The sequence below is a fragment of the Bombyx mori genome, chromosome 5, assembly GCF_030269925.1.
Source record: "Bombyx mori chromosome 5, ASM3026992v2".
NCBI classification, from domain to species: Eukaryota; Metazoa; Arthropoda; class Insecta; order Lepidoptera; family Bombycidae; genus Bombyx; species Bombyx mori.
Genome location: NC_085111.1, coordinates 12,194,689 through 12,205,896, shown reverse-complemented (window position 1 = coordinate 12,205,896; position 11,208 = coordinate 12,194,689). Strand labels below are relative to the sequence as shown.

At 35.5% G+C, this 11,208-nt stretch overlaps 2 protein-coding genes across 2 annotated transcripts; one reads left to right on the top strand and one right to left on the bottom strand.

Moving 5' to 3' along the window:
• The first annotated feature begins 3,729 nt into the window (after positions 1 to 3,729).
• On the top strand, positions 3,730 to 6,513 carry LOC101737595 (cell surface glycoprotein 1). The gene is made up of 2 exons (XM_004930239.5): positions 3,730 to 4,340; positions 4,575 to 6,513. Exons 1-2 carry the CDS (start codon positions 3,730 to 3,732, stop codon positions 5,974 to 5,976), a joined length of 2,013 nt encoding a protein of 670 aa, XP_004930296.3. The 3' UTR covers positions 5,977 to 6,513.
• A 1,816-nt stretch (positions 6,514 to 8,329) lies between these two features.
• On the bottom strand, positions 8,330 to 10,945 carry LOC101737366 (bile salt-activated lipase). The gene is made up of 3 exons (XM_004930067.4): positions 10,700 to 10,945; positions 8,900 to 10,146; positions 8,330 to 8,814 (listed from the first exon to the last, which is right to left on the bottom strand). Exons 1-3 carry the CDS (start codon positions 10,877 to 10,879, stop codon positions 8,619 to 8,621), a joined length of 1,623 nt encoding a protein of 540 aa, XP_004930124.1. The 5' UTR covers positions 10,880 to 10,945; the 3' UTR covers positions 8,330 to 8,618.
• Between the last annotated feature and the right edge of the window lie 263 nt (positions 10,946 to 11,208).

The following is an 11,208-nucleotide window of genomic DNA, read 5'->3' as shown; positions in this document are numbered from 1 at the left end:
TTTTCTTTATCCAGCTTAGACGAGAAAAATGGATACTTCGAAAATTCGAGTGATTTTTAAATACGAGTTCCGACCGAGAACAAACGCTGCAGAAGCAGCTCGCAATATCAATGTTGTGTTTGGAAAGGGGACTGCTAATGAACGCACCCTGCGATTTTGGTTTAAACGCTTTCGTGATGGAAATTTTAATTTGAGGAACGAACCACGTGGAAGACATTTGAATAACAATGAATTGAAAGAGATGCTGGATCGGAGAGCCGATCCGAACAAAATACCCAGGAATTAGCGGCATGATTTAACCTTACCTTACCAGCAATATTGATTGCGTCAAATCAATAAAATAAAAAAATATGAAAAATGGATGCCTCATGATTTTACTGATCTGCTGAAAGAAACGCGTGTTGGAACTTGTGTTGCCTTGTGACAAAGTGGTGTCTTTACGATAACCGTAAGCGAAAAATACAATGGCCGACCCCAGGTCAAACGCAACAACAATGTCCTAAAGCAAAGCCTACCATTAAAAAGGTAATGGTAACTGTTTGGTGGTCTCAGCATGGTGTTATTCACTATAGTTTTCTCCGATATGGTCAAGCAATAACGGCAGATGTCTACTGTGCCGAACTCTGAACAATGACAGCAAAACTTGCAGTGAAACAGCCCCGATTCATGAATCGATCTTCAACATTATTGCTCCATGATATCGCGAGACCTCATACAGCACGACAGACCGTTTTAACTCCAGAGGAACTGCAATTAGAAACCATTCGTCACCTTCCGTATTCGCCAGACCTTGCTCCAACGGACTACAATTTTTAACGTGATTTGGACAATTTTCTACGTGATAAAAAGTTTTCTTCCCAGGAGGCAGTACAAAATGCTTTCCCACAGTTTGTAGAATCTAGATCACCAGAGCTATATCGCAAAGGTATAAATGATCTTCCTATTAGATGGCAGAAATATATAGATAATAATGGTAGATATTTTGATTAAATAAATATGTTAAATAAAAAATAACGAATTTCAATTTTTCAGTACAAATCGGCAATTTCATACTTTAACCCCTAATATGAAAGGAAATAAGTGGTGTCACCCTATTTGGATCTGTCTGGCTACCATTAAATTACTATCAATTTGGATACAAAAAAGTGAAAACGGTTTTCGCCGTTTTTATTTTGGTTTTACTGTCCGCCAAAATTATTGCATCTGACTAAAAAAGTTATATATTTTGAAGTTTTATTACAAATGCGACACAAACCAGGAAATTTATGACATTTATGGGAATAACGTAGTGCCAGTAAGAGCAGCACAAAAATTGTTCAAGCAAGGTTTCAGTTCCGGGAATGTTGATGTCCAAGGACTCGCTCTGGTCAACCCGATACGAATAAATTCGATAAATACTCAAATAAGATATTAACAGCTGTGACATAGGTGAAGAGCTTGAGTTCGCCCACGAAGCAGTTGTGAACAATTTGAAAACGTTTGAATATACAAAAACAGTTGATATTTTGTTACCTCAAGAGCTCACTGAAAGAAACCTAATGACTGGTATTTGAGATTCTTTACTGAAACGCAATGAAAATGAAACGTTTTTTGAAAAGATCGTTGATATTAATTGTGATATTAAGTTGTGGTTTTTCGTCATGATAACCCCAGATCGCAAATATCCCCAAGCCCCAATTTTTTTACAGCATTTGGATTGATTCACTAGCTACAAAAAGGCACGTACGTATTAAGAATAAATTAAAATAAATTATGATTAAAAATAACGGGAGTGCGTTATTAAAATATGAAAAACTCTATTTCGAACCGATTATACTGAAATAAGTATGTCGTTTGTATACTTAGTCTGGCCATAAATACTGTTACAATTAAAAATAAAAAAAATCTATTGCAAATAACATTTATTACTTTTACAGTGTGTTAGTTTAATACATAAATATAAAACAATTTAAACTATAAAAAGTTTATTCGAAGTGGTCTCCATTGGCTGCAATACAGTCCTTTAAACGTTGAGGCCAGTTATCAATAGAAGCACGCACTCTTTCCATGGGAAAATTTTTCATTGCCAATCGTACGGATTGTTTTAGGGACTCCAAATTATCATGGCGTTTAGAGCAAGCCGTACTCTCTAAAACTGACCATAAATCATAATCCAGCGGATTAAGATCGGGACTAGACGACGGCCAGTCCTCAGCTCTGATGAAGTCCGAAACGTTCGTTTCCAACCAAGACTGCGTAGACCGAGCTTTATGATCTGGCGCTGAGTCTTGCTGGAAGGACCATTCTTGATTATTGAACATGGTGTTGATAAAGGGCTTCACTACCTTCTCAAGAATGGTATCTTGATACACTTGTGCCGATGTTTTGATACCTTTTTCACAAAAGTATGGCTCAGTCACTCCTTCATAGCTAATACCCCACCAATCCATCACTGAAGTCGGATAGTGCCCACGTTGCACTCTGTCGACTAATCGGGAAGCTTCCTTAGAGCTTTGAGCATAAATACGGTCATTTTGTTTGTTAAAATGTTGGTCAATTGTAAAAATTTTCTCATCCGTAAACAAATTTTTTCTATGACCTCCCTTTGCGTACCGCTTCAGTAGTTGTTCCGATTTTACCACCCTATTCTCTTTTAAATTATCAGGAAATGACCAGTACGTCTCTTATATGCCGCAAATCCTAAGTCATCTTTTAAAATACGCGACATGGTTCTAGATGCTATCTTCATCTCCCGAGATAAAATCTTTTGCTTTCGGACAGGATTTCTTCGAATTCTTTCCCTTACTGCTTTGACCACCTTTTTCGTACGAACACTACGTGGACGGCCAGATCTTTTTCTGTCACAAACAGAGGAGGTCTCATTGCACCTATTGATAGCCCGGTACACAAACATTTTACTAATACCAAGCGTATGGAGAGTTTTGAAAATTGCATTTGGCTCCATACCTACTTTGTGTAATGCAATCACAGCGATTCGGTTCTCTTTATCACCCCACTCTATTTTAATATCGCAAAATATTGTACAATGTATTGGCGCCAAAATGAGAAAACTCAATGAGCAATCATATTTATAAAATTGACAGATTCCAAATTCAAATATAATATTTTCTTTATTTTTAATTGTAACAGTATTTATGGCCAGACTAAGTAAATTGAGTTAATATTGTCTATTAAATATATTTTTTTAATTATGGAAATTTAGTGTAATTTAAAACTTAAACCTAAAAATATATATGTGTAAAATCAATTATTCCACGTGTAATAAACGACTTTCGACTGATGTCGTTCTAAATATTTTACACAAATATGTGACACTTTCTACAAAACCTTACTCGGGAGAGATATTGATGAGCATGATAATAGTGTAAATTGTAAGTCGGGTTCGGGTCATTCAAATCGTGTTACAGCCGTTCTACATATTTGAGTACCGCTAAAAATTATCGCAATTTCACTTCGTGTACTGTGCGAGTATATGAAAATATCAAGTTATAAGTTTCATTCTGTAGTCAGTGCTTGAAGGGAACACTCATTTACAACCCCGATGCAGTAACTTAAATGAAAATGAAAAGAATAACATTTTCTGTGTTGCTGGTTTGCATTTTACAACGCGATCTAAATGCTTTAAAGTTACCGGGACCTTTAGTGTATGTTGTGACGCCCTCTCCGCGACCACCTAATAGCGATGAAGGTAGATCTGCACCGTTTTATTACCATAACTGGATAAGAAGAATGGATTCGCCTAAGAACGAAAGTTCATCGACCTCAACTACGACCGAAAAAACGAAGACTCCGGATTTAATTTTTGCTGAGTTTGAATCTAGCAGTAACGTGAAATCAATTCGTAAACTTTTAGAGAAGGAAAAAATCGACTCGACGTCTACAGTGAAATCGATATTAAGACCTATTTATGTGCCAGATGAAGAAACCGACGAGGTAACTCGTGTTGTAAACTATGGATTACCTGTTAAGGCAGACGAGAATAAGGACACAAAACCAACGTCAAGTGATTCGACCGACTATTTTTCTATGTACAATAATTTGTATAATAATGAACCCGTTCCTGTATACGTTCCTTCTACAACTATTATGACTACTACGAGTACTGCTTCTCCAACAACCACAACAACTACATCAAACCCGATGAATGTAGAAAATATTTGGCATATAATTGATAACCAAAAATACGATGAATACGCTGGAAAGTGGGAGGAAGAAGTTGTTGCAGACGAAAATACTGAAGATGCAAGTCAGGATGGAAATATGGACAATCATACAGAACAATCAGAAAATAGCGACAAACAAGGACAAGTACCTCTCGATGAAAATTTTGCTTTACCAGGGTAAAATATTTTACATAATCTACGTCACTTGTTATTACATTAATTACATCTACATTAATCAAGTAAACTCTTTCGTAACAGATATTAAAAATCAAATCTTAATTTTTTATTAAATATTGAATTATTTTTAGATAAAACAACATAAAAAGTAGCGAAATGAATAACGTATTTACATTAAAAACTTTTCTTGTAGATTAAGTTTATTTTCAAAGTATAACCACGATTTGTTTTCAGATTTACGTCAAATCCTGGAAACGGAGCAGAAAACGAGTCTCGTGCTATTCGTACAGAACCTAAATTTAGATTTCCTTATGTGAATCTGAAACCATTTCAAGTGAAAGACTTAAAGAAACCTTCAGGTCATAGCAAAACAGGGAACAACATGTTTAATTTAAATGATTTTCGAGATGTTAAGAATCCGGTGAGAGGTGAAGCACAAGACGTGGTACCTATTCGTCAACCGATAGATCGTTATAATCCAGCACAACCTTACCTTCCACAACCGTATGGTGGAAATTCTAAACAATCTGGTGGATACTCAGCACCTGAGAAGGCAGTTGCAAACCTAGTTCCACCACCACCCCCTCCACCAAAACTGACAGATAACGATTTCCCGGCTCCTTCTAGTTATGAGTCGTTCCCTCCTTATGCTTCTGCCTCAGCTCCGAACCCCAGTCCTGCGCCTCCAGCAGCTTCACCGCTTCCATCTCTACCTGTCTCAAAACCAGTTATTACCATGTATCAACCTCCAATTATTGATTCATCTGACAGCTCTGACGCGATTTTACCACCGTCTGATGATATGGGACCACCAACTGACCTTGGATATCACTACCAGCAACCCCCGACGCAATTTTTACCAACTGTTCCCCCAATGAAGACAAAACCTTTCAACGGCTATTCATACAATAAGCCGTCACTTACTCTTGATACACCCCCAGCATTGAGTTCGGATGAAAAGCCTGAATTTCAAGGATATGTTTACAGCAAACCTGAACCCCCTTCTATGTCGGATGATCACATGGCACACAATCACCCACTTCATAGTCACGTCCCTTCAAACAATGACCATCACGACTCAGACTATCCTGAACTCATTTATAATAAGCCACATGATGGTATGAGTGATGCAAAGGGTGGAAGCGACATGAAAGGGACCGATATGGCACCTCCTCCACTGCCTTACGGCCATGGTCCATCTATGGATGCTGGTGCTTCGATTGACCAAGGTTTTCCTCACGATTTTCCTGGAGATTTCAAATTTCATCATGATTTTGACGATCACGATTATCATCACCATCATCATCCCCATCCAACAACTACAACTACAACAGAACAACCTCGAGTAAACCGATACAGCTATTATTATTTAGGAAAGAAGTTATACTATCTGCCCTTGTATTTCAGTGTCTATTTTATTATATACGTGGGTGCTCTTATAATCAAGGCAGTCCTTCGTCACAAGATTGTATACCCAAATAGTTGGCGGCCTAATGGTACAACTGCATCTTTTTTCTCTAAGCGCTCTGTGGATTCGTGGGACCTTTCCAATGAAAACATACATGAAATTACTGGAAAGGTCACGCACGCGATCGCTTCAGCTGCAGAAAAATATATGGATAAAAAGAAAAAGTAAGAAGAACAATGAATTCATAAAAAAATATATCCTTATTTTGTTTTATTGTAAATAATAGATAGGCTATTTAGTTGCAAACTGGACACATTTAAAACAAGTGATTTCGTCTGATCTACGTGCATTTTTGAATGGTGTTCATTATTACAACTATGATAAGTATTGTTTTCTTTAGAACATGTATTATTGCTCAAAGTGTATCATTAAGACAATCCTATTAGAATTAAATCTGGTTTTATATTATTAAGAAAGATTTTTCCTTTTTACCTATTACACCATAATACTAATAACACACTAAAGCGATAATATTTTAAAATCATACTTTATATTATTGTAAATTTGTTAAGATAATATGAATACTTTTTTATCTTCTGAACATAAAATGCTGTAAAAAATAGTTCAGTGCTATTATTTCCTTTGTATGTATTACTCGTATCTCTTTTTTCCTTTTTTTTAATGTTTATCTAGAGCTTTATCGTTATCAAATATATTTTTTGGGAATACCTAGTCATTTATCTTTCAAAATATCAGTAAGAAAACAAATGCGATACATAAACTTTTTATATATAATTTTTGAGATGCCAGTGATTGCGACTTAATTTCGATCACTGAGTGAATACTACTTAGTTATTCTAAACTTTTTAATATATATTAAAAAAAAAAAATTTTTTTTTGGGATTTATTCCTAAATAATCATTATAAAGACAATAGTTTTAAAGCGGAACTCTTTCGAGTCACGGAACGAAATTAAAAGAAAAAAGTGCATCAAAAATCTTGAATATTGAACATCTAATCTTAACAAAGATACTCACATGATACAGATATCTACATGACTGAATTTTTGCTTTTTTTGGTAAAATATGAAAGTAACTTCGTAGTTAATATCTTATGTGATTCTTATTGATTTCTTACCCTGTTTGTTACATTTTTATATAATCTAATATCATATGAACTATTTATTACTTTATACAAAGAGAGGTTGGAGACCTTTTACGATTATGAAGTCTTCGTGGCCTAAAGATGATGATTTCTTAGATGGATCGACGAGCTCACAACCCACCTGGTGTTAAGTAGTTACTAGAGCCTATGGACATCTACAACGTTAATGCACCATCCACCTTGAGATATGAGTTCTAAGGTCTCGGTATATTACAATGGCTGCCTCACCCTTCAAACCGAAATGCATTACTGCTTCACGGCAGAAATAGGCGGGGTGGTGGTACCTACCCGTGCGGACTCACGCGAGGTCCTACCACCAGTAATTAGGCAAATAATAATTTTTGCGGGTTTGATTTTTATTACACGATGTTATTCCTTCACAGGGGAAGTCAATCGTGAACATTTGTTGAGTACGTATTTCATTAGAAAAATTGGTACCCGCCTGCGGAATTGGAACAGCGGTGCATCGCTAGATACGAATGCACCGGACGTCTTATCCTTTAGGCCACGACGACTATGAATCTCTTAGTCGCCTTTTATGACACTTACGGGAACAGATGATATATGCCGTATAGGCAGACGAGCATACGGCCCACCTGATGGTGAGTAGTTACCGTCGCTCATGGACGTCAGCAATGCCAGGGGCAGAGCCAAGCCGCTGCCTACAATATTATAAAATTAAACTAATATTAAACAGGCAATTCTTCACAAGCAATTCTTTACATAGTGAGGTAGTCAAATGATAAGAAAGCGATCTGTAAAAGAGGTAGAGAAGAACTATATTGGACCAAAACAACTAGAGAATATCAAGTCCACGAACGACCTGCTTGAACTGTTTACGGCTTTCTCTTTTAAGATAGAAATATAAAACAAACAAAAATCCTTATCTTTGCGTTGTAGTAAATGGTTAAAGAGGCATTGCGATTAAATGATAAAGGCACTGTCGACCAAAAACTTGTACAGTTTTTCCAAAAAATTAGGTACCTGGATGGAAAACGATAAAAAACATGTAAATTTTCAAACTAAACCGTAAAACTGTCCTAAGTGAACCGCTTTATGTACCTGTATTGTAGGCATACAAGTGTTTCATATTCTCGCCAACATGCATAGAAATAGAAATCGCTCCACAAAAAAAAAATCATTTCTATAATGACACCGTTAGCATCTTTGTGTTAATTTACTTAGACGACTGAAAATTTATATAAAATTACATTGCGAATTGCATACATATATCGAGTTCACTGTCGAAGATTGTGTTAAGAATATCGAAAACGAGGTTAGGGTACATAAGAGAAATGGCACTGGGATGATTTATTTTTAGAAAATTTAGAGTTTTCAACAAGAATGAAAACTAGAGGATATCTGTAAAACGGTTTTATGAAACAGAGAAAAAAGATCTTTAGTGAAAGAATAACCATAATATTGTATTGATTTTAATACTCGTAGTGTATTAGAAACAACTATAATTTAGACCTAATAATTTCAAAATCTGTTTGAGTGTTTAATGATAGCATCACATTAAATTTGATTGTAACAGGCTTTAGATTTAAAAGAAACTGAAAGAAATTTGGTGCGTACTATTTTTTTTTATTTCTATTGTCATTGGTTCACAGAGTACAGATTTTTTTCTGTTGGTCATTAGCATTTATATGCTTAATATAAAATTATCAGCGCCTAATACTAACATTTTAACTGGTCTGCCACTTTTACTGTTTGTCATTGCGAAGGCCTTTTTGGAACTCATAATTTAATTTGTAGAACATATCCCAAAAGGCGATTCTTTTATGGAAAGGCCTTTTTTGTATGTCGAGGTCCGTATTTATATTTAAATAGGGTCTTGTTGTTTTAGTAACTGGTGTCCATTGAACTGGAAGTAAATCCGATGTATCTGGAGTTGGATTTCTACAATAAAAATAAAATGTATTAAAATAAAAAACAATAAAGCTATGATTTTAAATGACACTAGTTTCTAGAATCGCTATCTTACCCGTATTTTACAAAATTCGCCCACAATGTAGTGATTCGATCTATCATAAGCTGATCTTCCGCTGAAGGTATTTGAGTGTCGTAAGATAAGTCAAATAAATATCCAATTTCGTCAGCGTGCACGGCACCACCAACGGTTATGTTAAGTCTATCTTTAACGAAGTTTTTTTCTCCGACATACGAAAATATGTAAAAGAATACCGTTTCGGCGCCGTTGTCAATATACTCTTTTATTGAAATTTCTGTAGGATAGTTGAACATTATGTCTGAGTCAAAATCAACAACATGCCACATGGATTCTTCGTCAATCGCTTCGTCACCAGTGTAAAATTGTCGTACAATTTTTTCCATTTCAGAAAGTTGCTCATCGTCGAAGTTAAAAAAAGACTGAAGGTATTCATAAAACTTATTATTTAATCCCTTGTAAAAAGAAGTATCTTTGTTCAGGTATTGTGCTAACCATTCGTGGTCATTGTAGCCTATAAGGACCGGAATATTTTTCATTTTAGGTGCCACGTTTATTGGATAATCACTAATCAATCTTTTGGAAGTGTCTTGTTCAACACAAGGTCGAAACGATAAGTTTAATTCAGATGCTGATGCAATGATCAATTTCGTATCGACTGTTGATAAAAATGATACGGCGTCGTTTATGTCGTCGGTTGTATAACCTAAATAATTGGCAATCTTTTTAGGAGCTGACAAGTCAGGTTCTTGTATCACCCAAGGGCCTCTGGAGGTCCCACTTTGCATAATAACTTTATCGAACAATCTTTCTTCGTCAAAATGGACATGTAAATCAACTGAAGCGCCACCAGCACTTTCTCCGAAAATAGTTATACTATTGGCGTCCCCTCCAAAAGCATTTATATTATTTTTTATCCATTTAAGGGCCATGTACTGATCTTTGAGACCCTGATTACCCGAGATCTCGGGTGTGTTAAGACACATAAACCCATAAGGGCCGAGGCGGTAGTTTAAAGTTACTAAAATAATATCGTGTCGAACTAAGTACTTCGGTCCATAAAGGTACCTTCCCGAAAATCCTACAGAAAAACCACCACCGTGGATCCAAACAAGCACGGGTAGACGATTTCGTGATGTAGCTGAATTCGGAACATAGATATTCAGATGAAGGCAATCAAGGGTTCCAACTATCGTGTTATTGAATTCTTCGATTTGTGGACATATGGCGGAGTCGTCAAAAGCTTCGAAGACGTTGTCGAATCCCGGGTGAGAAGTTGCGGGCTTCGAAAAGAGAAAGTGGTTAATTTTACAAACAATTGTTATTTATTTAAAACCAGCTGATCCGGCAGACTTCGTAGTGCCTCAATCGATAAATAAAAGACCTAAACTTTTGTATAAAATAAACATCAAAGGAAAAACAAAATTGTAATTTTTATTTAATTCCGAGCATTTTCATATTTTTTCTTCACCTTTTAAACCTTCCCTGGACTTCCACGAATAATTCAAGATCAAAATTAGCCAAATCGGTCCAGCCGTTCTCGAGTTTTAGCGAGACTAACGAACAGCAATTCATTTTTATATACAGAGAAGACAGTAGATTATTGATAAAAGCAGATATTGCGGAAACTCTTGAACACTCATGCAAATTATCAAAATCGTCAGAATGAAATAGATTGAATTATGGGTTTGTTGACTAATTTTAATATCAGTTTAGAAACTGTAGTAATATCATTTTAGATAAGTATTAATAAATTATAATATTAGTAATTGATATTAAATACTCAATAATATTAGATCTTCGCTAGATTAAAATATTTTAAATATTTTAACTTACCCCAAATGGATTATTCACATCGACAATTCCATATGGTATTCCCATGAACATGGAGTATTCGCCGTCGACAGCTCTGATTCCTCGTATTAAGCCGACATTTGTATCAACCAAAGGATCTATTCTTGATAATCCTTCACAATTATTTGCCCCTAAAAACAAAAGTAAAAGGTAAAGCAGCATTGTTGTTTTATCGCGATGCCCACATGAAGTAAATTGGTATCATCTTTGGTGAGTTCAGAATTTCAAGTATCTTTTATCAGATAAAGGTGCTTACACGCATAGAATAATAGATACATATAATATGTGGCAGTCACTTTTTGTACACATTACTCAACATTTCAAAATATTATAAATACGTAATGAAATAAATGTGCTTGTATCTCAAACAAACGGTATAGTCGATCATAGATCGGAGATTGAAAAGAAAAAATAAATGAACCGAATATAAATTCGAAAAGTGCGCTCTTGTTGGGGGAACAAAATATTTTTTTATTTTTATTGCTTAGATG

Bases quoted from the DNA above. Each gene is read 5' to 3' on its own strand.
- LOC101737595 (XM_004930239.5), top strand. From the start codon at position 3,730: ATGGATTCGCCTAAGAACGAAAGTTCATCGACCTCAACTACGACCGAA. The intron at 4,341-4,574 runs GTAAAATATTTT...ATTTGTTTTCAG, and splicing joins GAAAATTTTGCTTTACCAGG to ATTTACGTCAAATCCTGGAA.
- LOC101737366 (XM_004930067.4), bottom strand. From the start codon at position 10,879: ATGCTGCTTTACCTTTTACTTTTGTTTTTAGGGGCAAATAATTGTGAA. The intron at 10,147-10,699 runs GTAAGTTAAAAT...CTCTTTTCGAAG, and splicing joins ATGTGAATAATCCATTTGGG to CCCGCAACTTCTCACCCGGG. The intron at 8,815-8,899 runs GTAAGATAGCGA...TTTTTATTGTAG, and splicing joins GCGAATTTTGTAAAATACGG to AAATCCAACTCCAGATACAT.